The sequence below is a fragment of the Stegostoma tigrinum genome, chromosome 35 (genome assembly GCF_030684315.1).
Source record: "Stegostoma tigrinum isolate sSteTig4 chromosome 35, sSteTig4.hap1, whole genome shotgun sequence".
In the NCBI taxonomy this organism is placed as follows: Eukaryota; Metazoa; Chordata; class Chondrichthyes; order Orectolobiformes; family Stegostomatidae; genus Stegostoma; species Stegostoma tigrinum.
Window position 1 is genome coordinate 24,873,604 of NC_081388.1, and position 27,438 is coordinate 24,901,041.

General features: G+C 51.6%; 1 protein-coding gene across 6 annotated transcripts in view; it reads left to right on the top strand.

The window, feature by feature from the left end:
- Window positions 1-27,438, top strand: part of dnm2a (dynamin 2a) — a 71,938-nt gene that overhangs the window by 4,128 nt on the left and 40,372 nt on the right. For all 6 annotated transcript variants that reach the window (XM_059639859.1, XM_059639860.1, XM_059639856.1 and 3 more), the window contains exons 2-5: window positions 16,515-16,588; window positions 23,149-23,298; window positions 25,974-26,177; window positions 26,760-26,858. In XM_059639859.1, coding sequence (XP_059495842.1) covers window positions 16,515-16,588; window positions 23,149-23,298; window positions 25,974-26,177; window positions 26,760-26,858 — 527 coding nt within the window. The remainder of the gene's footprint in view (window positions 1-16,514; window positions 16,589-23,148; window positions 23,299-25,973; window positions 26,178-26,759; window positions 26,859-27,438) is intronic.

The window sequence follows — 27,438 nt, forward strand, 5'->3', positions numbered from 1 at the left end:
AGAGAGAGGGAACGTGTAAACTGGGGGAAAGGGGGGGGGAGAGAGAGAGAGAGGGAACGTGTAAACTGGGGGAAAGGGGGGGGGAGAGAGAGAGAGAGAGAGGGAACGTGTAAACTGGGGGAAAGGGGGGGGGAGAGGGAGAGAGAGAGAGAGAGGGAACGTGTAAACTGGGGGAAAGGGGGGGAGAGAGAGAGAGAGAGGGAACGTGTAAACTGGGGGAAAGGGGGGGAGAGAGAGAGAGAGAGGGAACGTGTAAACTGGGGGAAAGGGGGGTAGAGGGAGAGAGGGAATGTGAAACCGGGGGGAAGGGGGGGAGAGAGAGAGAGAGAGAGGGAACGTGTAAACCGGGGGAAAGGGGGAGAGAGAGAGAGAGGGAACGTGGAAACCGGGGGAAAGGGGGAGAGAGTGAGAGAGGGAACGTGAAACCGGGGGAAAGGGAGAGAGAGAGAGAGAGAGGGAACGTGTAAACTGGGGGAAAGGGGGGGAGAGAGAGAGAGAGAGAGGGAACGTGTAAAGGGGGGGAGAGAGAGAGAGAGGGAACGTGTAAACCGGGGGAAAGGGGGGGAGTGAGAGAGACAGAGAGGGAACGTGTAAACCGGGGGAAAGTGGGGGAGAGAGAGAGAGAGGGAACGTGCAAACCGGGGGAAAGGGGGGGGAAGAGAGAGAGAGGGGGAACGTGTAAACCGGGGGAAAGACGGGGGGGGAGAGAGAGAGAGGGGGAACGTGTAAACCGGGGAAAGGGGGGGCGGAGAGAGAGAGGGGTGAACGTGTAAACCGGGGGAAAGGGGGGGCGGAGATAGAGAGAGAGGGGGAACGTGTAAACCGGGGGAAAGGGGGAGAGAGAGAGAGAGGGGGAACGTGTAAACCGGGGGAAAGGTGGGGGGGAGAGAGAGAGAGAGGGAACGTGTAAACCGGGGGAAAGGGGGGGGGGGGAGAGAGAGAGAGAGAGGGGGAACGTGTAAACCGGGGGAAAGGGGGGGGCGGAGAGAGAGGGGGAACGTGTAAACCGGGGGAAAGGGGGGGCGGAGAGAGAGAGAGGGGGAACGTGTAAACCGGGGGAAAGGGGGGGAGAGAGAGAGAGGGGGAACGTGGTAAACCGGGGGAAAGGGGGGAGAGAGAGAGAGAGAGAGAGAACGTGTAAACCGGGGGAAAGGGGGAGAGATAGAGAGAGAGAGAACGTGTAAACCGGGGGAAAGGGGGAGAGAGAGAGAGAGAGAGAGAGAGAGAGAGAGAGAGAGGGGGAACGTGTAAACCGGGGGAAAGGGGGGGGAGAGAGAGAGAGAGGGAACGTGTAAACCGGGGGAAAGGGGAGGGGGGGAGAGAGAGAGAGAGGGGGAACGTGTAAACCGGGGGAAAGGGGGGGGCGGAGAGAGAGGGGGAACGTGTAAACCGGGGGAAAGGGGGGGCGGAGAGAGAGAGAGGGGGAACGTGTAAACCGGGGGAAAGGGGGGGAGAGAGAGAGAGAGAGAGAGAACGTGTAAACCGGGGGAAAGGGGGAGCGAGAGAGAGAGAGAGAACGTGTAAACCGGGGGAAAGGGGAGAGAGAGAGAGAGAGAGAACGTGTAAACCGGGGGAAAGGGGGAGAGAGAGAGAGAGAGAGAACGTGTAAACCGGGGGAAAGGGGGAGAGAGAGAGAGAGAGAGAGAGAACGTGTAAACCGGGGGAAAGGGGGAGAGAGAGAGAGAGAGAGAGAACGTGTAAACCGGGGGAAAGGGGGAGAGAGAGAGAGAGAGAGAGAGAGAGAACGTGTAAACCGGGGGAAAGGGGGAGAGAGAGAGAGAGAGAGAGAGAGAGAACGTGTAAACTGGGGGAAAGGGGGGGGAGAGGGAGGGAGAGAGAGAGGGAACGTGTAAACTGGGGGAAAGGGGGGGGAGAGGGGGAGAGAGAGAGAGAGGGAACGTGTAAACTGGGGAAAGGGGGGGGAGAGGGGGAGAGAGAGAGAGAGGGAACGTGTAAACTGGGGGAAAGGGGGGGGAGAGAGAGAGAGAGAGGGAACGTGTAAACTGGGGGAAAGGGTGGGGGGAGAGAGAGAGAGAGAGGGAACGTGTAAACTGGGGGAAAGGGGGGGGGGAGAGAGAGAGAGAGAGGGAACGTGTAAACTGGGGGAAAGGGGGGGGGAGAGGGAGAGAGAGAGAGGGAACGTGTAAACTGGGGGAAAGGGGGGGAGAGAGAGAGAGAGAGGGAACGTGTAAACTGGGGAAAGGGGGGGAGAGGGAGAGAGAGAGAGAGGGAACGTGTAAACTGGGGGAAAGGGGGGGAGAGGGAGAGAGGGAACGTGAAACCGGGGGAAAGGGAGAGAGAGAGAGAGAGGGAACGTGTAAACCGGGGGAAAGGGGGATAGAGAGAGAGAGGGAACGTGGAAACCGGGGGAAAGGGGGAGAGAGAGAGAGAGGGAACGTGAAACCGGGGGAAAGGGAGAGAGAGCGAGAGAGGGAACGTGTAAACTGGGGGAAAGGGGGGGGGAGAGAGAGAGAGAGGGAACGTGTAAAGGGGGGGAAAGGGGGGGAGAGAGAGAGACAGAGAGGGAACGTGTAAACCGGGGGAAAGTGGGGGAGAGAGAGAGAGAGGGAACGTGCAAACCGGGGGAAAGGGGGGGGGGGGAGAGAGAGAGGGGTGAACGTGTAAACCGGGGGAAAGGGGGGGCGGAGATAGAGAGAGAGGGGGAACGTGTAAACCGGGGGAAAGGGGGAGAGAGAGAGAGAGAGGGGGAACGTGTAAACCGGGGGAAAGGGGGGGGGAGAGAGAGAGAGAGGGAACGTGTAAACCGGGGGAAAGGGGGGGGGGAGAGAGAGAGAGAGAGGGGGAACGTGTAAACCGGGGGAAAGGGGGGGCGGAGAGAGAGAGAGAGGGGGAACGTGTAAACCGGGGGAAAGGGGGGGGCGGAGAGAGAGAGAGGGGGAACGTGTAAACCGGGGAAAGGGGGGGAGAGAGAGAGAGGGGGAACGTGTAAACCGGGGGAAAGGGGGAGAGAGAGAGAGAGAGAGAGAGAACGTGTAAACCGGGGGAAAGGGGGAGAGATAGAGAGAGAGAGAACGTGTAAACCGGGGGAAAGGGGGAGAGAGAGAGAGAGAGAGAGAACGTGTAAACCGGGGGAAAGGGGGAGAGAGAGAGAGAGAGAGAGAACGTGTAAACCGGGGGAAAGGGGGAGAGAGAGAGAGAGAGAGAACGTGTAAACCGGGGGAAAGGGGGAGAGAGAGAGAGAGAGAGAACGTGTAAACCGGGGGAAAGGGGGAGAGAGAGAGAGAGAGAGAGAGAACGTGTAAACCGGGGGAAAGGGGGAGAGAGAGAGAGAGAGAGAACGTGTAAACCGGGGGAAAGGGGGAGAGAGAGAGAGAGAGAGAGAACGTGTAAACCGGGGGAAAGGGGGAGAGAGAGAGAGAGAGAGAACGTGTAAACCGGGGGAAAGGGGGGGGAGAGAGAGAGAGAGAGAGAGAGAGAGAGGGGGAACGTGTAAACCGGGGGAAAGGGGGAGAGAGAGAGAGAGAGAGAGAGAGAGGGGGAACGTGTAAACCGGGGGAAAGGGGGAGAGAGAGAGAGAGGGAGAGAGAGAACGTGTAAACCGGGGGAAAGGGGGAGAGAGAGAGAGAGGGAGAGAGAGAACGTGTAAACCGGGGGAAAGGGGGAGAGAGAGAGAGAGAGAGAACGTGTAAACCGGGGGAAAGGGGGAGAGAGAGAGAGAGAGAGAACGTGTAAACCGGGTAAAGGGGGAGAGAGAGAGAGAGAGAGAGAGAACGTGTAAACCGGGGGAAGGGGGGGGAGAGGGAGAGAGAGAGAGAGAGAACGTGTAAACCGGGGGAAGGGGGGGGAGAGGGAGAGAGAGAGAGAGGGAACGTGTAAACTGGGGGAAAGGGGGGGGGAGAGAGAGAGAGAGAGGGAACGTGTAAACTGGGGGAAAGGGGGGGGGGGGAGAGAGAGAGAGAGAGGGAACGTGTAAACTGGGGGAAAGGGGGGGGGGAGAGGGAGAGAGAGAGGGAACGTGTAAACTGGGGGAAAGGGGGGGGGAGAGGGAGAGGGAATGTGTAAACTGGGGGAAAGGGGGGGAGAGGGAGAGAGAGAGAGAGGGAACGTGTAAACTGGGGAAAAGGGGGGGGAGAGGGAGAGAGAGAGAGAGGGAACGTGTAAACTGGGGGAAAGGGGGGGAGAGGGAGAGAGAGAGAGAGGGAACGTGTAAACCGGGGGAAAGGGGGAGAGAGAGAGAGAGAACGTGTAAACCGGGGGAAAGGGGGAGAGAGAGAGAGAGAGAGAACGTGTAAACCGGGGGAAAGGGGGAGAGAGAGAGAGAGAGAGAGAACGTGTAAACCGGGGGAAAGGGGGAGAGAGAGAGAGAGAGAGAGAGAGAACGTGTAAACCGGGGGAGAGAGAGAGAGAGAGAGAGAGAGAACGTGTAAACCGGGGGAGAGAGAGAGAGAGGGGGAACGTGTAAACCGGGGGAAAGGGGGAGAGAGAGAGAGAGAGAACGTGTAAACCGGGGGAAAGGGGGAGAGAGAGAGAGAGAGAACGTGTAAACCGGGGGAAAGGGGGAGAGAGAGAGAGAGAGAACGTGTAAACCGGGGGAAAGGGGGAGAGAGAGAGAGAGAGAACGTGTAAACCGGGGGAAAGGGGGAGAGAGAGAGAGAGAGAACGTGTAAACCGGGGGAAAGGGGGAGAGAGAGAGAGAGAACGTGTAAACCGGGGGAAAGGGGGAGAGAGAGAGAGAGAACGTGTAAACCGGGGGAAAGGGGGAGAGAGAGAGAGAGAGAGAGAACGTGTAAACCGGGGGAAAGGGGGAGAGAGAGAGAGAGAGAGAGAACGTGTAAACCGGGGGAAAGGGGGAGAGAGAGAGAGAGAACGTGTAAACCGGGGGAGAGAGAGAGAGAGAGAGAGAGAGAACGTGTAAACCGGGGGAGAGAGAGAGAGAGGGGGAACGTGTAAACCGGGGGAAAGGGGGAGAGAGAGAGAGAGAGAGAGAACGTGTAAACCGGGGGAAGGGGGGGGCGCGGAGAGAGAGGTGGGGGGAACGTGTAAACCGGGGGAAAGGGGGAGAGAGGGGGAGGGGGGGGGGAATGTGTAAACCGGGGGAAAGGGGGAGAGAGAGAGGGAGGGGGGGGGAATGTGTAAACCGGGGGAAAGGGAGAGAGAGAGAGAGAGAGAGAGAGAGAGAGAGGGGGGGGGGAATGTGTAAACTGGGGGAAAGGGAGAGAGAGAGAGAGGGGGGGGGGGAAATGTGTAAACCGGGGGAAAGGGGGGGAGAGAGAGAGAGGGGGGGAATGTGTAAACCGGGGGAAAGGGGGCGAGAGAGAGAGAGAGGGGGGGAAATGTGTAAACCGGGGGAAAGGGGGCGAGAGAGAGAGAGGGGGGGGGGGAATGTGTAAACCGGGGGAAAGGGGGGGGGAGAGAGAGAGAGAGAGGGGGGGAATGTGTAAACCGGGGGAAAGGGGGAGGGAGAGAGAGAGAGGGGGTGTGGGGGGCGTTGTGTAAACCGGGGGAAAGGGGGGGAGAGAGAGAGAGAGAGGGAACGTGTAAACCGGGGGAAAGGGTGGGAGAGAGAGAGGGAACGTGTAAACCGGGGGAAAGGGGGGGAGAGAGAGAGAGAGGGAACGTGTAAACCGGGGGAAAGGGGGGGAGAGAGAGAGAGAGAGGGAACGTGTAAACCGGGGGAAAGGGGGGGAGAGAGAGAGAGAGAGGGAACGTGTAAACCGGGGGAAAGGGGGAGAGAGAGAGAGAGAGGGAACGTGTAAACCGGGGGAAAGGGGGAGAGAGAGAGAGAGAGGGAACGTGTAAACCGGGGGAAAGGGGGAGAGAGAGAGAGAGAGGGAACGTGTAAACCGGGGGAAAGGGGGAGAGAGAGAGAGAGAGGGAACGTGTAAACTGGGGAAAGGGGGGAGAGAGAGAGAGAGAGAGAGAGGGAACGTGTAAACTGGGGGAAAGGGGGGGAGAGAGAGAGAGAGAGAGAGGGAACGTGTAAACCGGGGGAAAGGGAGAGAGAGAGAGAGGGAACGTGTAAACCGGGGGAAAGGGGGGGGAGAGAGAGTGAGGGAACGTGTAAACCGGGGGAGAGGGAGAGAGAGAGAGAGGGAACGTGTAAACTGGGGGAAAGGGGGGGGGGAGAGGGAGAGAGAGAGAGAGGGAACGTGTAAACTGGGGGAAAGGGGGGGAGAGGGAGAGAGAGAGAGGGAACGTGTAAACTGGGGGAAAGGGGGGGAGAGAGAGAGGGAACGTGTAAACTGGGGGAAAGGGGGGGGGAGAGAGAGAGAGAGAGAGAGGGAACGTGTAAACCGGGGGAAAGGGAGAGAGAGAGAGAGGGAACGTGTAAACCGGGGGAAAGGGGGGGGGGAGAGAGAGAGAGAGAGAGGGAACGTGTAAACCGGGGGAAAGGGAGAGAGAGAGAGAGGGAACGTGTAAACCGGGGGAAAGGGGGGGGGAGAGAGAGAGAACGTGTAAACTGGGGGAAAGGGGGGGGGGAGAGGGAGAGAGAGAGAGAGAGGGAACGTGTAAACTGGGGGAAAGGGGGGGAGGGGGGAGAGAGAGAGAGAGAGAGGGAACGTGTAAACTGGGGGAAAGGGGGGGGGGGAGAGGGGGAGAGAGAGAGGGAACGTGTAAACTGGGGGAAAGGGGGGGGAGAGGGAGAGAGAGAGAGAGGGAACGTGTAAACTGGGGGAAAGGGGGGGGAGAGGGAGAGAGAGAGGGAACGTGTAAACTGGGGGAAAGGGGGGGGGGAGAGAGAGAGAGAGAGAGGAACGTGTAAACTGGGGGAAAGGGGGGGGGGGAGAGAGAGAGGGAACGTGTAAACTGGGGGAAAGGGGGGGGGAGAGGGAGAGAGAGAGAGAGAGGGAACGTGTAAACTGGGGCAAAGGGGGGGGGGAGAGGGAGAGAGAGAGAGAGGGAACGTGTAAACTGGGGGAAAGGGGGGGAGAGAGAGAGAGAGAGAGAGGGAACGTGTAAACTGGGGGAAAGGGGGGGAGAGGGAGAGAGAGAGAGAGGGAACGTGTAAACCGGGGGAAAGGGAGAGAGAGAGAGAGGGAACGTGTAAACCGGGGGAAAGGTGGGGGGAGAGAGAGAGAACGTGTAAACTGGGGGAAAGGGGGGGGGAGAGGGAGAGAGAGAGAGAGAGAGGGAACGTGTAAACTGGGGGAAAGGGGGGGGGAGAGGGAGAGAGAGAGAGAGAGAGGGAACGTGTAAACTGGGGGAAAGGGGGGGAGAGGGGGAGAGAGAGAGAGAGAGGGAACGTGTAAACTGGGGAAAGGGGGGGAGAGGGAGAGAGAGAGAGGGAACGTGTAAACTGGGGGAAAGGGGGGGGGAGAGAGAGAGAGAGAGGGAACGTGTAAACCGGGGGAAAGGGGGAGAGAGAGAGGGAACGTGTAAACTGGGGAAAGGGGGGGGGAGAGAGAGAGAGAGAGAGGGAACGTGTAAACCGGGGGAAAGGGGGGGGGGGGAGAGGGAGAGAGAGAGAGGGAACGTGTAAACTGGGGGAAAGGGGGGGAGAGGGAGAGAGAGAGAGGGAACGTTTAAACCGGGGGAAAGGGGGAGAGAGAGAGAGAGGGAACGTGTAAACTGGGGGAAAGGGGGGGAGAGGGAGAGAGAGAGAGAGGGAACGTGTAAACTGGGGGAAAGGGGGGGGAGAGGGAGAGAGAGAGAGAGAGGGAACGTGTAAACTGGGGGAGAGGGAGAGAGAGAGAGGGAACGTGTAAACTGGGGGAAAGGGGGGGGGAGAGAGAGAGAGAGGGAACGTGTAAACCGGGGGAAAGGGGGGGAGAGAGAGAGAGAGGGAACGTGTAAACCGGGGGAAAGGGGGGGGGGAGAGAGAGAGAGGGAACGTGTAAACCGGGGGAAAGGGGGGGAGAGAGAGAGAGAGAGGGAACGTGTAAACCGGGGGAAAGGGGGGGAGAGAGAGAGAGGGAACGTGTAAACCGGGGGAAAGGGGGGGAGAGAGAGAGAGGGAACGTGTAAACCGGGGGAAAGGGGGGGGAGAGAGAGAGAGAGAGAGAGAGAGGGAACGTGTAAACTGGGGGAAAGGGGGAGAGAGAGAGAGAGAGAGGGAACGTGTAAACTGGGGGAAAGGGGGGGGAGAGAGAGAGAGAGAGAGAGAACGTGTAAACCGGGGGAAAGGGGGAGAGAGAGAGAGAGAGAGGGAACGTGTAAACCGGGGGAAAGGGGGGGGAGAGAGAGGGAACGTGTAAACTGGGGGAAAGGGGGGGAGAGGGGGAGAGAGAGAGAGAGAGAGAGGGAACGTGTAAACTGGGGGAAAGGGGGGGAGAGGGAGAGAGAGAGAGGGAACGTGTAAACTGGGGGAAAGGGGGGGGGAGAGAGAGAGAGAGAGAGAGGGAACGTGTAAACCGGGGGAAAGGGGGGGAGAGGGAGAGAGAGAGAGGGAACGTGTAAACCGGGGGAAAGGGGGGGAGAGGGAGAGAGAGAGAGGGAACGTGTAAACCGGGGGAATGGGAGAGAGAGAGAGAGAGGGAACGTGTAAACTGGGGGAAAGGGGGGGGAGAGGGAGAGAGAGAGAGAGGGAACGTGTAAACTGGGGGAAAGGGGGGGGAGAGGGAGAGAGAGAGAGAGAGGGAACGTGTAAACTGGGGGAGAGGGAGAGAGAGAGAGGGAACGTGTAAACTGGGGGAAAGGGGGGGGGAGAGAGAGAGAGAGGGAACGTGTAAACCGGGGGAAAGGGGGGGGAGAGAGAGAGAGAGGGAACGTGTAAACCGGGGGAAAGGGGGGGAGAGAGAGAGAGAGAGGGAACGTGTAAACCGGGGAAAGGGGGGGAGAGAGAGAGAGAGAGAGAGGGAACGTGTAAACCGGGGGAAAGGGGGGGAGAGAGAGAGAGAGAGGGAACGTGTAAACCGGGGGAAAGGGGGGGAGAGAGAGAGAGAGAGGGAACGTGTAAACCGGGGGAAAGGGGGGGAGAGAGAGAGAGAGAGGGAACGTGTAAACCGGGGGAAAGGGGGGGAGAGAGAGAGAGAGAGGGAACGTGTAAACCGGGGGAAAGGGGGGGAGAGAGAGAGAGAGAGGGAACGTGTAAACCGGGGGAAAGGGGGGTAGAGAGAGAGAGGGAACGTGTAAACTGGGGGAAAGGGGGAGAGAGAGAGGGAACGTGTAAACTGGGGAAAGGGGGGGGGGAGAGAGAGAGAGAGAGAGAGAGAGAGAGAGAGAGAGAGAGAGGGAACGTGTAAACCGGGGGAAAGGGAGAGAGAGAGAGAGGGAACGTGTAAACTGGGGGAAAGGGGGAGAGAGAGAGGGAACGTGTAAACTGGGGGAAAGGGGGGGGGGGAGAGAGAGAGAGAGAGAGAGAGAGAGAGAGAGGGAACGTGTAAACCGGGGGAAAGGGAGAGAGAGAGAGAGGGAACGTGTAAACCGGGGGAGAGGGGGAGAGAGAGAGAGAGGGAACGTGTAAACTGGGGGAAAGGGGGGGGAGAGGGAGAGAGAGAGAGAGAGGGAACGTGTAAACTGGGGGAAAGGGTGGGAGAGGGAGAGAGAGAGAGAGAGAGGGAACGTGTAAACTGGGGGAAAGGGGGGGGGGGAGAGAGAGAGAGAGGGAACGTGTAAACCGGGGAAAAGGAGAGAGAGAGAGAGAGGGAACGTGTAAACCGGGGGAAAGGGGGGGAGAGAGAGAGAGGGAACGTGTAAACCGGGGGAAAGGGGGGGAGAGAGAGAGAGGGAACGTGTAAACGGGGAAAGGGGGAGAGAGAGAGAGAGGGAACGTGTAAACTGGGGGAAAGGGGGGGAGAGAGAGAGAGAGGGAACGTGTAAACCGGGGGAAAGGGGGGGAGAGAGAGAGAGAGACAGAGAGGGAACGTGTAAACCGGGGGAAAGGGGGAGAGAGAGAGAGAGAGAGAGAGAGAGGGAACGTGTAAACCGGGGGAAAGGGGGGGGAGAGAGAGAGAGGGGGGGAAAGGGGGGGGGGGGAGAGAGAGAGAGAGAGAGAGAGAGAGGGAACGTGTAAACCGGGGGAAAGGGGGAGAGAGAGAGAGAGAGAGAGAGGGAACGTGAAACCGGGGGAAAGGGAGAGAGAGAGAGGGAACGTGAAACCGGGGGAAAGGGAGAGAGAGAGAGAGAGGGAACGTGTAAACTGGGGGAAAGGGGGGGAGAGAGAGAGAGAGAGGGAATGTGTAAAGGGGGGGAGAGAGAGAGAGAGGGAACGTGTAAACCGGGGGAAAGGGGGGGAGAGAGAGAGACAGCGAGGGAACGTGTAAACCGGGGGAAAGTGGGGGAGGGAGAGAGAGAGGGAACGTGCAAACCGGGGGAAAGGGGGGGGAAGAGAGAGAGAGGGGGAACGTGTAAACCGGGGGAAAGGGGGGGGGGAGAGAGAGAGAGGGGGGGAACGTGTAAACCGGGGGAAAGGTTGGGGGGGAGAGAGAGAGAGGGGGGGAACGTGTAAACCGGGGGAAAGGGGGGGCGGAGAGAGAGAGGGGTGAACGTGTAAACCGGGGGAAAGGGGGGGCGGAGATAGAGAGAGAGGGGGAACGTGTAAACCGGGGGAAAGGGGGAGAGAGAGAGAGAGAGAGAGAGAGAGGGGGGGAACGTGTAAACCGGGGGAAAGGGGGGGGAGAGAGAGAGAGGGGAACGTGTAAACCGGGGGAAAGGGGGGGGGGGGGAGAGAGAGAGAGGGGGAACGTGTAAACCGGGGGAAAGGGGGGGGCGGTGAGAGAGAGAGAGAGAGGGGGGGAACGTGTAAACCGGGGGAAAGGGGGGGCGGAGAGAGAGAGAGGGGGAACGTGTAAACCGGGGGAAAGGGGGGGAGAGAGAGAGAGGGGGAACGTGTAAACCGGGGGAAAGGGGGAGAGAGAGAGAGAGAGAGAGAGAACGTGTAAACCGGGGGAAAGGGGGAGAGAGAGAGAGGGGGGGGATGTGTAAACCGGGGGAAAGGGGGCGAGAGAGAGAGAGGGGGGGAAATGTGTAAACCGGGGGAAAGGGGGGGAGAGAGAGAGAGGGGGGGAATGTGTAAACCGGGGGAAAGGGGGCGAGAGAGAGAGGGGGGGAAATGTGTAAACCGGGGGAAAGGGGGGGAGAGAGAGAGAGGGGGGGAATGTGTAAACCGGGGGAAAGAGGGGGGGGGAGAGAGAGAGAGGGGGGGAACGTGTAAACCGGGGGAAAGGGGGGGGCGGAGAGAGAGAGGGGTGAACGTGTAAACCGGGGGAAAGGGGGGGCGGAGATAGAGAGAGAGGGGGAACGTGTAAACCGGGGGAAAGGGGGAGAGAGAGAGAGAGAGAGAGAGAGAGGGGGAACGTGTAAACCGGGGGAAAGGGGGGGGAGAGAGAGAGAGAGGGGGAACGTGTAAACCGGGGGAAAGGGGGGGGGGGGGAGAGAGAGAGAGGGGGAACGTGTAAACCGGGGGAAAGGGGGGGCGGTGAGAGAGAGAGAGAGAGGGGGGGGAACGTGTAAACCGGGGAAAGGGGGGGCGGAGAGAGAGAGAGGGGGAACGTGTAAACCGGGGGAAAGGGGGGGAGAGAGAGAGAGGGGGAACGTGTAAACCGGGGGAAAGGGGGAGAGAGAGAGAGAGAGAGAGAGAACGTGTAAACCGGGGGAAAGGGGGAGAGATAGAGAGAGAGAGAACGTGTAAACCGGGGGAAAGGGAGAGAGAGAGAGAGGGGGGGGGATGTGTAAACCGGGGGAAAGGGGGCGAGAGAGAGAGAGGGGGGGAAATGTGTAAACCGGGGGAAAGGGGGGGAGAGAGAGAGAGGGGGGGAATGTGTAAACCGGGGGAAAGGGGGCGAGAGAGAGAGGGGGGGAAATGTGTAAACCGGGGGAAAGGGGGGGAGAGAGAGAGAGGGGGGAATGTGTAAACCGGGGGAAAGGGGAGAGAGAGAGAGAGAGGGGGGGGGAATGTGTAAACCGGGGGAAAGGGGGAGGGAGAGAGAGAGAGAGAGGGGGAATGTGTAAACCGGGGGAAAGTGGGGGGCGGAGAGAGAGAGAGAGAGGGGGGGTGGGGGGCGTTGTGTAAACCGCGGGAAAGGGGGAGAGAGAGAGAGAGAGAGAGGGCATGTGTAAACCGGGGGAGGGGGGGGGAGAGGGAATGTGTAAACCAGGGGGGATGGGGGAGAGAGAGAGGGGGGGAACGTGTAAACCGGGGGGGATAGGGGGAGAGAGAGAGAGGGGGGGAGCGTGTGAACCGGGGGGGATGGGGGAGAGAGAGAGGGGGGGAACGTGTAAACCGGGGGGGATAGGGAGAGAGGGGGGGAGCGTGTGAACCGGGGGGGATGGGGGAGAGAGAGAGGGGGGGAACGTGTGAACCAGGGGGTATAGGGGGAGAGAGAGATGGGGGGGAACGTGTGAACCGGGGGGGGATAGGGGGAGAGAGAGATGGGGGGGGAACGTGTGAACCCGGGGGGATACGGGGAGAGAGAGATGGGGGGGGAACGTGTGAACCGGGGGGGATAGGGGGAGAGAGAGATGGGGGGGAACATGTGAACCGGGGGGGGATAGGGGGAGAGAGAAAGGGGGGGAACGTGTAAACTAGGTTAAAGGGAGAGAGGGGGGGAACGTGTAAATCGGGGAGAGAGGGGGAGAATGTGTAAACTTGGGGGAAATGGGGAGAGAGAGATGGGGGGAACGTGTAAACCAGGGGGAAAGGGGGAGAGAGAGGGAGCATGTAAACCCGGGAAAGGGGGAGAGATGGGGGGGGGGTGGGAAACGTGTTAAACCGGGGGGAAAGGGGGAGAGATGGGGGGGGGGGGGGGGACGTGTTAAACCGGGGGAAAGGGAGAGAGATGGGGGTGGGAGGAACGTGTGAACCGGGGGAAAGGGAGAGAGATGGGGGTGGGAGGAACGTGTGAACCGGGGGAAAGGGAGAGAGATGGGGGTGGGAGGAACGTGTGAACCGGGGGAAAGGGAGAGAGATGGGGGTGGGAGGAACGTGTGAACCGGGGAAAGGGAGAGAGATGGGGGTGGGGGAACGTGTGAACCGGGGGAAAGGGGGAGAGATGGGTTGGGGGGGAACGTGTAAACTGGGGCAAAGGGAGAGAGATGGGGGTGGGAGGAACGTGTGAACCGGGGGAAAGGGAGAGAGATGGAGTGGGGGGGAAACGTGTAAACCGGGGAAAGGGAGAGAGATGGGGGGGGGGGGGGGATACGTGTGAACCGGGGGAAAGGGAGGGAGATGGGGGTGCGGGGAACGTGTGAACCGGGGGAAAGGGGGAGAGATGGGGGGGGGGGGGAACGTGTTAAACTGGGGGAAAGGGAGAGAGATGGGGGTGGGAGGAACGTGTGAACCGGGGGAAAGGGAGAGAGATGGGGGTGGGAGGAACGTGTGAACCGGGGGAAAGGGAGAGAGATGGGGGTGGGAGGAACGTGTGAACCGGGGGAAAGGGAGAGAGGAGGGTGGGAGGAACGTGTGAACCGGGGGAAAGGGAGAGAGATGGGGGTGGGAGGAACGTGTGAACCGGGGGAAAGGGAGAGAGATGGGGGTGGGAGGAACGTGTGAACCGGGGGAAAGGGAGAGAGATGGGGGGGGGGGACGTGTAAACCGGGGGAAAGGGAGAGAGATGGGGGTGTGGGGAACATGTGAACCGGGGGAAAGGGAGAGAGATGGGGGGGGGGAAACATGTAAACCAGGGGGAGGGTGGGAGGGAGACAGAGAGAGGGAGAACAATGTATAAACCGGGGCGCGGGGGAGTTGGTGGGAGGGAATCTGTAAACCGGAGTGTCGGGGTTGGGTGGGGGGGGATGTGTAAAATGTGGAGGGGTAGGGAGAAGGGGGAATGCCTAAACGGGCAGGGGTAGGGGAGGGTGCCTAAGGGCTGAACCAGAGATTTGAGGGGGTAATGAGAGATTTTGGGTGGCGGTTAGGGTGGAGTGGGGAGGTGGCGGGGAGAGAGAGAGACAGTGTGTGGGTGGGCATTTGGGGGGGAAATGGGGTGTGTGTGTTAGTGGGTGGGACAGAGGGCATAGTGAAAGAGGAGGGAAGGCATGAGAAGTGTCGGGGGGCAGTGCAGCGGAGGATGGAGATGGGGATATTAAAGGGGTGAGCACAGAGATGCTGAGCTGTGTACAAATGAGTAGAGTGAGAAAATCAGGCGAGAGAACCCCTTTCCGATTTAAGATAACAAGGTGTAGAGCTGGATGAACTCAGCAGGCCAAGCAGCATCAGAGGTGCAGGAACGCTGATGTTTCGGGCCTAGACCCTCCTCCAGAAAATTTGCTGAAACCTCAGCTTTCCTACTCCTCTGATGCTGCTGGGCCTGCTGTGTTCAACCAGCTCCACACCTTGTTATCTCGGATTCTCAAGCATCTGCAGTTTCTACTATCTCTGAAACAATCTGAACCCCCCCCCCCCGCTTTCCCCTTTTGTTAGTTTGTGAAGTTATGTGGATTGCGCTACATGTTCTCCTTCCCTGCTCCCCATCCGAGGGCCAACAATTTATGTCTGCCCTCTTCAATATTTAGTCTGTTCGGTCACCCTGAATACATTTAGCTTCGCATTGAGACTGGAAAGCATTTCCTATGTTGCTCCCAATCCAAGTGGTTTGATTGGGAAATGTACTGTCCCCATTCAGGGTGTCCTTAGAAAATATTTTATAAATAAGACAATGCCAGAACTACGTGAACCTGTTATTAGTTGTTAACTTGTTTTTGCATAAATTGGGGAACTTGCTCTAGCACCTGTGTAACATTACTGTGTACCTTGAATGTAGTCACTTTAGAATGTTTGAGAATCGGTACATGGGTATTGCAGAGACAACAGTAAATTTGCAAGTAAGATAAGAGAATGTTGTGTGAATAACTGGAGGAATGTGAACTTTAGCTGATGGGATCAATTGCGCACCACTATCAGAGACGCTCTTCCTTCTGTCTTCAGCGTTTGTAGACATGGCTGACTGGAACAGCATTTGTTGCCCCACCCCCCCCCACCCCACAATCTCCTTGAAGAAGGTGGTGGTGAGCTACTGCCTTAAACCCCTGTAGTTCATTTGGTGGAGGGACACCCACAAAGCTGTTGCAGAGGGAGTTCCAGGATTTTGACCCAGTAACACTGAAGGAACAGCAATATATTTCCAAGTCAAGATGCTCAGGTGTTGAGGCCTGTTGAAGATTTGGTTGAAAATGAGACTTGCTCAACACTGAATCCTCCTCTGCAAGGCCCAGTGTAAGACAGGAGGGTGACTGAAAGAAATATGATGTAAGCTGCTGTTCTAGTTGGAGTTCACAGCAGCAGTTGTTTGTTCACCTCAGGCACAACTGCTCCCTTTCTATTCTGCTGAGATTGTTACCTGAGGGATTGTATTAGGCAACAGAGGCAGGTGCTTTAGAAATGCTCACATCTAGATAATAGACAGAGTAAAACATGGTTTGGTTAGAAGTATGGATGGTTACTGTGTGTTAGTAGTTGGCGGCACGGTGGCTCAGTGGTTAGCACTGCAGCCTCACAGCGCCGGGGCCCTGGGTTTGATTCCAGCCTTGGGTAACTGTCTGTGCAGGATTTGCACATTCTCCCCGCGTCTGTGTGGGTTTCCTCCGGGTGCTCCGGTTTCCTCCCACAGTCCAAAGATGTGCAGGCCAGGTGGATTGGCCATGCTAAATTGCCTGTAGAGTTCAGGGGTGTGTGGGTTATAGGGGGATGGGACTGGGTGGGATGCTCCAAAGGGCAGTGTGGACTTGTTGGGCTGAAGGGCCTGTTTCCACACTGTAGCGAATCTAATCTAATCTAGTGCACTGAGGGCATGGGAGGCATTTGTGGTAGGTAGGGAGTATTCATGTAGGCTGTTTGAAGAGCAAGAGATCTATTTGGTTATTGAGACTATCTGCCATGCATTAAAGGAGGATGTAGATTTTGTGATTACGTTACTGTTAAGGTGTGCAGCAAATATCATTGGGAGGCAGTGGCCTAAGATTGTCATTGCAGCATTAATTCAGAGACTATAGTTATGTACTGGAGATTTGGGTTTGAATCCTGCCATGGCAAATATTAGAATTTGCATTTAATAAAAAAAAAACTGGATGATCAAGGAACCATTGTCAATTGTCAGGAAAAACCCATTAGGTTCATTAATGCCCTTCGGGCATGTCCTTTCCTAGTCTGGCTTTTGTGACTCCAGACCCACAGCAATGTGGTTAGTCCTTGACTGTCCTCAGACCAGTTAGGAATGAGCAACAACTAGCTAGTGACATCCACTTCTGTGAATCAATGAATGAAATAAAATTGTGATTCTGCTGAATGGTGCAGCAGGCTTGAAGGGCCAAATAGTCTACTCCTATTTTATTTGTTTGTATGCATAGTCAATTGACCAGCTGCAGCAAATGTTACAACGCAGTCTGAGCAGCCTGTTCATTATCTCATGCCCATTGGTGAATGGAGGCTGAATTCCCCAACTGAAGTTTACTGTCACCCTTGGCTTCAGGCCCACACTACTCCTGTGCATGGAAGCGCGTCATTAATCAAGTTCCGCTGAATGAGGGAATGTACTCTGATTCTGTACTTTATTGCAAGCCTAGAGGTAATATACTCTGAATTCTTAACTCCAGACAGTGGTTTCTCATCTCTGTAAATGTTGCTTTTGATTGACAATCCTTGACGGTCTCAAAATGCTTATTGCTATTTTTATTTTCAGGGATTTTCTTCCTCGTGGGTCTGGAATTGTTACTCGCCGGCCGCTCGTTCTGCAGCTCATCAATGCAAAAACGGGTAAGTGTATCTTAGAGTGCTGCTACAGTTTGGAGGCAGAAGTGTGCATTCAGTAACTTCTAATGAATTGTTTAAAGGCTTAGTTGGGCCTCTGGAATGCACCCTCCAATACCGTTGCCGTTCTGTCCCCAAGAGATTGGTATCTTTGCTCAAATTCCTTAAGTCTGCACCATTTGATAAGATCCAGGCTGATCTGATTGTGGTCTTAACAGTAGTTTTCAGCTTGTGTCATGTAATGCTCGATTATCATTTTTATTCATTCATGGGATTTGGCTGTCGCTGGTTAGCCCAACGTTTTATTGCCCATCTCTAATCTAGGGACAGAGAGGAGGAGAATCGCTGGAATGAGAAGGTATGGGGTCCTCTTGCTCCCTGCCTGGTCGCTCATGCCCTCTGTCCAATGACTTTACCACACCACCAAAAGAGAATTGTTGTTTGGAAGGTGCTGTCGAAAGAACTTTGGTGAATTTCTGCATTGCAGTGTAGATAGTACACATTATTGCCATTTTGCATCATTGGTTGAGGGAATGACTGGAAGGTGTTGGATGTGGTGCTAGTAAAGGAGTCAGCTTTGTCCTAGATGGTAAAAGCTGTTTTATTGTTTTTGGAGCAGTATTCCTCCAGGCAAATGGCAAATATTCCATCACACTCTTGGCTTGTGCTTGTGAGAAGGTGGTGGTTTCAGGGACGTGGGTTTGAATCTGACTCTGGTGAAATTTAAATTCAATAACAAAAAAACTGGAATTGAAAACTGATGTGAACCACAGTCAACTGTCATTAAAAACTCATCTGCTTTACTAATCTCCCTCTGGAGGCATATGCTATTCATACCTGATATAGCCCACATTTGACTCCAGATATACACAATGTGGTTGACTCTGAAATGCGTCTAGGCAAGTAAGGATGGCAATAAATGCTATGCTATCCAGTGCTACCCACATTCTGTGAACACCTTTAAAAAATGAGCGGGACTGGGGAGATGGGAGGTGAGGGAGTTGTCGCAGAATTCTCAGATCTTTGAAAAAGTAACGTATGGTGGAGCCCATTGTTATGGTCTACTGGATTTCCAGAAGACATTTGACCATCTTCCACATTTAAAAAGAAAGTTATTGGACAAAGTAGGTGCTCATGGTGCAGTGGGTTGCATACCAGCATGTGTAGAAGATTGCTGGCCTGTTAACAACCTATTTATGCAAACAGTGTTTTTATCTGATTGGGATGGGGGTCTCTGCTGGGGCTTCAGCTTTTTACAATTTAAATCAAAGACTTGGATGAGATGATCATTGGCAATGGTGGTTAAATCTGCAGATGATATAATGATAAGGAGGGTATGTTGTGAGGATGATGACAATAGAATGCTGTCCTTTACGAGAGACAAACTAAATATGAAAATAAGGAAGTTCTGCTTTAGTTGTAGAGGGTGCCGATGAGATCACCTTACAAACTGTGTGCAGTTTGGTCTCCTTTTATAAAGGAAAGAATCAAACGCGTTGGAGGTGGTTCAGAGGAGGTTTACTGAATTGGAAACAGTGAGTTGCCTTAGGAGGGTTGGTTGGGCAAACTGGGCTTGTTTTCACTACTGCTTTGAAGAATAGAGGGTGATTTGATTGAATTTTCCAAGATCCTGAATGATCCTGACAAAGTGGGCATGGAAAAGATGAGTTTTGTGAGTAAGTTGAGAACTATGGGTCACTCTTAAGTGCTTTGGTTTTAACTTCAGTTGTTCACCTTCAACCTACATTTCTGAAACTCAAACTGAATCTGAAGTTTATAATGTTCTTATTGTTGTCTATAGGCCTGTTCACAAAGTGCATTCATTAATCCTGTCTTGTTATGTGTTACCAGGTTTAAAATAGGCTGCTCCATGGTCACTTTCAGAAAGTTTTGCTACAAAAATTGACCCAAATGTGTCCCAGATGTCAAATACTCATTGAATAGTGAAGTCCCAACCTTGGTCAACGTCCAGCTACATCTCCCTAACGGCTGTCCGACCATATTTCTCTTTGTTGTCAATCATCCCATTTTTTAAGAGCATGAGAAATAGGAGAAGGATTAAGCTCCTTGTTGCTGCTGCGTCATTCAGTGAAATTCGGGCTGCTCTTCTAATTCATAATTCTTTCTGCATGAACCCTGTTCCTCTAATGTTTATAAAATGCAGAAATAATATTCTTGAACATAACTCGATGAATGAGCCTCCACAGCCAAATTCCAAATGTTCATGACCCTCTGAGTGAGGAAATTCTTCCAACTCAATGCTAAGTGGCTTGCCCTTTATTCTGAGATTCTCTCTTTCTAGATCTTCCAACCGGGGGAAATGTTTTTCCTGCATCTACTCTGAAATAAAAACAGCAGTTCTGACAGCATCTGTGAAGGGAAAAACAATGTTTTGAGTCCACTGTTTCTTCAGAGCATTCTGTCTTATCTGTCACATTCTGGTTATAATTACTAATATTGCTACGTTACTCTATTGCTTTCTTCTTTTGTCTTTAAATCACCAAACCCTCTCTAACCTCCCTGTGCCCTCCCCCCAAAATAAAAAATACTGCCTTAGTGATCTGATTTGCTAGGGCACTCATCGTGGTACAGTTCAAGTATGGACTACCCCCAGCAGTATAGCCCTTTCTGCCCCTAGTACTGGTGCCCAATGCTCCATTAATTAAAACCCATGCCAATCTTTGAGCCACTCATTCAAGATTCTACTCTTGTTTAATTTATTGCCAGTTCACTTATGAATCAGGTAGTAATCTAACAATAAATACTTTTTTGGGTCCTGCTTTCTAATTTAGCCCCTAGCTGCTCAACCCCTTGGCCAAATTCTATTCCTAGTCCACTCCATGTCAATGGTACTCATGGACCTCGATCACTTGATTGTTTTTCCCCTCCCAATGCAGGTTCCTTTTCAGCTGTATGCATGCATCCCTATCCTTGGCAATAGACAAGCAAAACAGCCTTTGGGACTCTGAGTCTCATATGCAAAGAAAATGATCAACCCCCCTTCCCCCCCTCCCCCCTCTTTCCCCCCCCCCCCCCCCCCATACTCCTTTATCAGAAATACGTTCCTTTTTACACTCCACACTTGAATTGATTTCTGTACCGCTGTGCCATTGTTATTGCTTTCATCTTGATCAATTGAGTCAGTGGCTGAGGAGTGGCTGATGGTGTTTAATTTGGATAAATGTGAAATATTTCAATTTGGTTATACAAATGAGGGCAAGGCGTATGCAATTAATGCTAGGGTCCTGGGTAGTACTGTAGAATAAAGAGACCAGGGTTGGCGACATCATGTACATGAAATTTGTGCCACGTGTCGACGCAGTAGTTAAGAAGACATTTAACATACTTACCCTCATTGCTTAGACCTTTTGAATATAGGAGTGGGGTGTCATGTTGATATTATATAAGATGTTGATGAGGCCTCTTCTGGAGTACTGTGCACGGTCCTGGTCGCCCTGATATGGAAAGGATGTTATTAAATTGAAGAGGGTTCAGAAAAGATTTACCAAGATGTTGCCAGGTATATAGAAGGTTGGAGATATAAAAATAGACTGGGACCTGTTTTAACTGGAGCGAAGGAGGTTGAGGGATGAGTTCATTGAGGTTTATAAAATTGAGTGGCATAGCTACATTGAATGACAAGGGTCTTCCCCCTAAGGTGGTGGGAAATTCAAAACTAGGATCATGTTTTGAAGATGAAAGGAGCAAAATTTACAAAGACTGTGTGGGCCACTTTATTTTTACTGAGAGGTGAAGTGGTGGATGCGGGTATAGTTACAACATTTTAAGAGATTTGGATAAGTTCATGAATGGGAAGATTTGGAGGAACGTGGGCCAAGTGCAGATGGGTGGGACTAGTTTAGTTTTATACGGTTGAATTAGCTGAATATGGTCAGCATGGAATGAAGGATCTGTTTCAATGCTATAAGGTTCTATGACTCTATCCTTCCTACAGCCCTTGCTGTCCTCCGTACAAACTGCAAAAACATTAAAACTGTTGGAAAATTGCAAGGGGTGAGGTACCTCCAATTCTGTGTTCTGGATACCCATACCAGCCGCACTTTCTGTCTCAACTTCCTGTCCTGATCGTGGACCAGATCTGTAGTACACAACCTGAGGGCTTGTAACTGTCTTCTGGAACAAAGTATCCATGTAACCTTACTGCCTCCTGACGTGTAGCTCAGACTCCATGTCATCAAATCTCAGCCACGGTTTTTTGCGTTGCAGACACTTAATAGCAGATATGATTGTTGAGCTTATGTGTTCATCAACTCCCACTTGCTATAGCTGCAACACAACAGCTGCCCTACCATCCTTATGTTTTGTTTAACTAATTAGGTTACAGATTTTTATTTCCCCTAATTGGAATGAATTTGGAGAGAGAGAGAAGGGAACGAAATGCTCACCATCCTATCACTTGCCTTCTTTCCTATTAAATCATGCTTCAGCTTTTGGTCTGCACTGAATCCAGACCTTACCCCCTCATTCCTTTAACTCTCCTCTCTGTCTTCTAAACAAGAGTTTATCTGAACTGGTGAGACCACATCTGTGGTACTGTGAGTGCTTTTGGTCCCTGTATTTAAGGGAAGATATTACTTCATTGGAGGCAGTTCGGAGAAGATTCACTAGAATGATACCTAGTATGGATGGGGGGTGATATTTTATGAGCTAGGCTAAACAGGTTGGGATTCTACCTACTTGAGTTTAGAAGAATGAGACGTGATTTCCTTGCAACACAGGATTCTTAAGGAGCTTGATGGTGTACATGCTGAGAGGATGTTTTCCCTCGACGGAGGGGACTAGAGGGCATAGTTGCGGAATTAAAGGGTGATAATTTAAGGCTGAGATTAATTCCTTGAGGGTTGTGTGTTTGCAACCCATTGCTAGACAGAGCTGTGGGAGAAGGTCTTTGTATTTTTAAGGCTGAGTTAGATTCTTGATCAGTTGGGAATCCAGGATTTCAGGGGAATGGTAGGAAAATGGGCATTGGTTCAAGAGGAATGTTGATTCAGCCATGATCCTGTTGATTGGACATGCAGGTTCAATGGCCAAAACAACCTGCTCCTGTTTCTTTTTATGTTCTTACCTATAATTTTGAGCCCCTGTTCCTTCTGTTTTCTACTAACAACCAAAAAATGAACCAAACCCCTAAGCCAATGAGCTCACTGTCTAATTTTATTATGAAGCACAGTTAGAGGGATTTGATCAATGTTTTTGGAAGGCTTGGATTGTTATGTTTATCTGATGAGAATTTAATTATATTTGATTGCACATTGTAATTACAGTCTTGGTAGTATTATAGTGCCAGAGCAGACTACAACTTTGTCAATATCCTGGATGAGTTCAATAAATTTTGTTGGTTCAGGGCTAGTTACCCTTTATTCTTTGAAGTTAAAAATATTGAGATCCAGAAGTTCCTTGGAAGAGAATGAAATCTCAAGCTCCATGATTTATATCAAACAACAATAAGGTTTACTATACAATATTAGAACAATAATACAATCTCTAATACACATGCAGCTTATATTTTGACAGCCAGAATTAACATATGATTAACATGGGGAATAGACTGATCAAACACCCCAGAGTGCACATCATGATTAACAAAGAGAATACACTGTGATAAAACACCCCAGAGTGCACGTCAAATTATAAATGTGGTCAAAGCTGATCCCAAGAATTTTTGAGCAATTCGGCTCAGGCATTGAACGCTATTGAACTTCAAGGAATTTCTGTTCTTCCAGCTTTGCCTATCTAGCTTGAAACTCCCTCTACTGCTCCATCATGATCTGTCGTACCAGTTGTTCCAGTTCTGGTCAATCATCTCCCCTCATCCTCTTCCTTTCCCGACATACACATACTCAGCCACACGCACTTATGCGCCACCCCCACCCTTGGTACGTGTGCCTCTGTCTTTCGATACTTATTCACTGACACAACTCCAACTTCTCAGCAGCAGCTAGCTTCACCAGCCCAGTCTTAAGTGTGTACTTCCCTTATCTCTAATCTTGCTCAAGTTGCATGAAACAAATACTATCACCTGCTTTAAAAGCCCCACCCTAACTATACTAAGATATTACGTGTACCTGACTACTTGTGAGCCACCACAACCTCCGGGACTACTTTGACAACCATACCCAGCTGTCTACAAACTGCTAGAACTTGGCCTCAGTCCTAACAGAGCAGATTATCCAGCTGCTTATGGGACTTAACTCATTGTGTCCCCTCCACAGAATCCGTGTAATTCAGTTCTCATCCGTGCAGGACAGCTAAAAACCAAACTCCTAACATGGAGTCTACTGTCTGTCTCTTTGACAAATTGACCGATCTGTTCCACTGTGCTTGTTTCATTTTCAGCCCTAGCTGTCCTGAGTGACCTGTTTAAAAATCTTGCAAGATTCTCCTTGCCTGTTAGCAGATAGAACTGACTGCTGTCATCTGGCTTGGAATTCGTGTGCTATGCAGTGTTGGTCGGCATTGATTGTTGGCTTTCTAAGTACAGAGGAATGGATACAGCATGACAGTTATATCATGCAATCACGATAATGATTTGCTTCCTCTTGCAGAACATGCCGAATTTCTGCACTGCAAAGGGAAGAAGTTTACAGATTTTGAGGAGGTTCGACAGGAAATTGAAGCAGAGACGGACAGAGTTACAGGGAGCAATAAAGGAATCTCGCCAATTCCGATCAACCTGCGAGTGCATTCTCCAAATGGTGAGTGAGGTCTCCTTGATCTAAATCTAGGAGATGATTATGTGAGATCTTGCAGAATTGAATTTGTGTATAAAAGCTATGATCTCTTTTTGTCAATTGTACAGGGAGTCCACATTTAACCTCATTCCCTTTTAGCAGTGCTGTGGTAATGGGTCCAGAAGCCTCGTTGAGCACTGCATGAAATGTAATAATGCACAGTGGACTACAGTATCTCCCTGACGAGGCTGGTTACAATTTGGCAAAATATAGCCCCTCATGATGCTGTGCTGTGGTCCATCTGCTATGACCCAGGTGCCACTGCTGCACATGCACACCCCACCATCACCTACCTCTGTGGAGAGGCTGCTGGTCTGTTGAGTTCCACAGCTCTCGCCATCATGCCCTTTGTCTGCCTTGAACCCTGGCCTGGTTGATGGAATGAATAAATGTCTCACTTCTGCCTTCACTTTAGAGGACGTCAAAAATGTTGCATGAATAGCTGTGAATCAGCAAGTGGAAGGGAGGGAGGAACTTGATGAAACGACAGTTACTGTGGGAGTGAAGCAGTGGCTAACAGGTTCCTGGATCTTGATGGACTTTATTCTCGGGTATGAAAAGAAGGGACCAAATGAGGTGGAGAAGCACTTGTGTTAATTCTCCAAAATACATTACTTTCTGCAAATGTTCTTTCAGACTGGATACTCAAGAAGAGGCGACGGAGTTGGGAGTGGGTAAACTATTGTTCAATGATTTTGACATTGTGGGGGAAGGTCATTGAATTGATCATTAAGAGGGTTATAACTGGGTATTTGGAAAATTTCAATGTAACCAGGAAGAACCAGCATAGTTTTGTGAATGGGAAATCATCTCTTAGAGGTTGGTTTAATCTGGAGTTTAGAACAGTGAGGGGTGATTTGATTGAAGGGTATAAGAGCCTGAGTGACCTTGATAAGGTTGACTCAGGAAGGATGTTTCCTGTTGTGGCTAAGCCCAAAACTAGGGGCTCAGCTTTTAAAAACAGTCACTCTAAAATGGCCAACAAGGTTTTATTTTCTCTGTGGAATCTGGAATTTTGTGCCTTAGAAGGTGATGGAGGCAGGGTTGTTGAATATTTTTATGCCGGATGTGGATGCATTCTTCTTATGTAAGGGAGTCAGAGGTTGTACAAAATACAGAGGAATGGGATAGTGGGAGATATAGCAGTTTGGATCGGAAATTGGCTTGCTGAAAGAAAACAGAAGGTGGTAGTTGATGGGAAATGTTCATCCTGGAGACCAGTTACTAGTGGTGTACTGCAAGGGTCGGTGTTGGGTCCACTGCTGTTTGTCATTTTTATAAATGACCTGGATGAGGGCGTAGAAGGATGTGATAGTAAATTTGCAGATGACACTAAGGTCGGTGGAGTTGTGGATAGTGACGAAGGATGCTGTAGGTTGCAGAGAGACATAGATAAGCTGCATAGCTGGGCTGAGAGGTGGCAAATGGAGTTTAATGCAGACAAGTGTGAGGTGATGCACTTTGGGATGAGTAACTGGAATGCAAACTACTGGGCTAATGGTAAGATTCTTGGTAGTGTAGATGAGCAGAGAGATCTCGGTGTCCATGTACACAGATCCTTGAAAGTTGCCACCCAGGTTGACAGGGCTGTTAAGAAGGCATACAGTGTTTTAGCTTTTGTTAGTGGAGGGATCGAGTTCTGGAACCAAGAGTTTATGCTGCAGCTGTACAAAGCTCTGGTGCGGCCGCACTTGGAGTATTGTGTACAGTTCTGGTCACTGCATTTATAAGAAGGATGTGGAAGCTTTGGAAAGGGTGCAGAGGAGATTTACTAGGATGTTGCCTGGTATGGAGGAAGGTCTTACAAGGAAAGGCTGAGGGACTTGAGGCTGTTTTCGTTAGAGAGAAGAAGGTTGAGAGGTGACTTAATTGAGAAATATAAAATAATCAGAGGGTTAGATAGGTTGGCTAGGGAGAACCTTTTTCCTAGGATGGTGACGGCGAGCACGAGGGGGCATAGCTTTAAATTGAGGGGTGAAAGATATAGGGCAGATGTCAGAGGTGGTTTCTTTACTCAGGGAGTAGTAAGGGAATGGAACGCTTTGCCTGCAACGGTAGTAGATTTGCCAACTTTAGGTACATTTAAGTCATCATTGGATAAACATATGGACGTACATGGAATAGTGTAGGTTAGATGGGCTTGAGATCGGTATGACAGGTCGGCACAACATCGAGGGCCGAAGGGCCTGTACTGTGCTGTTAAGTTCTATGTTGTCAGGATAAATGGGAATGTGGAATACAAAGCATAAACAGGTCTGATATAATTTTGTCGAACAGTGAGTGATCAGACTTGAAGGGGCAAATACCCTGGTTCTGCTGCTTTCAATGTGTAATCTACAGAATCTACAATAAGCCTCTGGGAATGGTGTCAACAGGTAAAGTCATAAGTAGGCTGTATCTTGGTGTTCCAGTGATGACAGCGTTGAGGGTTCAGGATCTTGTGGGTCTTTAGATTAGTCATGACCCATCTGCTACCTCCTGGTCCCACATCCTGTTATTCCACGAACTGCACCAAGCTCTCAGAAGTTTCGTATAGCGCTGCTGATGATTCAAATCTGACATGCTGAACAAGAAACATTGTTGTTTGGCTGTTCGGTAACAACTGGTCCTAATTCAGCTTTTACACTTTCTTCTGCTAGTTTTAAACCTGACATTGATTGATTTACCGGGTATCACCAAGGTTCCAGTTGGTGACCAGCCAGCTGACATAGAACACCAGATCAAAGAAATGATTATGCAGTTTATCAGCAAAGAGAACTGTCTTATACTGGCTGTCACTCCAGCAAACTCTGACCTCGCCAATTCAGATGCACTCAAGCTTGCCAAGGAGGTTGACCCACAAGGTAAGAAGTCTGTTTCTCTCCTGCTTCCAGCACTCCTCTCATAAGGTGAAGACTGATTTGAATAGACAGCCTTTTTTTCTGGAAAAAGCATTCCTTTTTAATATGACTGTAAATGGGTTACAGGCAGTTTTTTAAAAAAATCTAGATTTATCTTCGGTCTGCTTCTCTTGAGTGGTGATGAAAGATGAACATGTGAGTAATAGAGGGAAGCAAATTATCCCACCTTTGGGAACGTGAACCACTGTTCTGTGCTGTATCGCTGTATTGGTTGAGATCAACTTTAGACAGTTTCCTGTGGCTCTGGTGTGCTTTTTTATGTCAGTGCCAAGCTGACTGAAGTTTTGCGACCAAAATGCCCACAATAACTTTGCCTGAGGTTCAAAGCTGAGATCTATCTCTGGCTGTTGATTGAAGAACTGAAATTGATGTTTAAATTGCACTGTGAGGCAATTGCTTTTAAGCATTGGTTTGAAGCTGCAAAAGTTTCATTATTTGCATTTTCAACTTTGACTTGAGCGTTAATCCCCTTATACCATGTTGTCTGGATGACCAATGTTCTCTAAAGCTGTCCCCTCTGCACAGGTTTGAGGGTGATCGGTGTGATCACAAAACTGGATCTAATGGACGAAGGGACTGATGCTCGGGATATCCTGGAAAACCGGCTGCTGCCTCTTCGCAGGGGTAAGTTCAGCACAGCCTATCAGCTTGTTTAGCCAATGCAAGAGTTTATGTTGCACTCCCAGTAGTAACTCCACCAGCACGTCCTTTTGTTCCTTTCTGTATCCATGTTATTTCTTCTGGTAGCAAGTGTCATGTTTTCATTACTTTCTGGTGAAGATGTTTCCCCTGAGGTTCTCATGGGATTTATTACTGTTTGTTTGTTTTAATGCTTCAGCCCCTGTTCCTCGTCATGGCGATACATGGAAATATCTTCTCTAAATCTACCTAATTCTGTCCTTACATACTCTTAGAGGCCTCTGTCAAGTCACGCTCCCAGCCTCTGTATTGTTAAGAGAAATATTAATTCCAACTTGATAAATTTTTCTTTATATCTATGATCTCTCATGGCTTATGAATTGTTTTTTGCACCGTCTCAGTTTGTAAAATCTGTGCATCTTCATGTTTCATTGATACTTGCCAACGTTTACTTGGTGCTACGAAACTTGGGCATTAAGGCTTTTTGGCATGCACTTGTCAGGACAAACACAGTGCTAACTTTCAAACTCCCTCAAACAAATACAACAAGAAGAGAGGGGTGCTG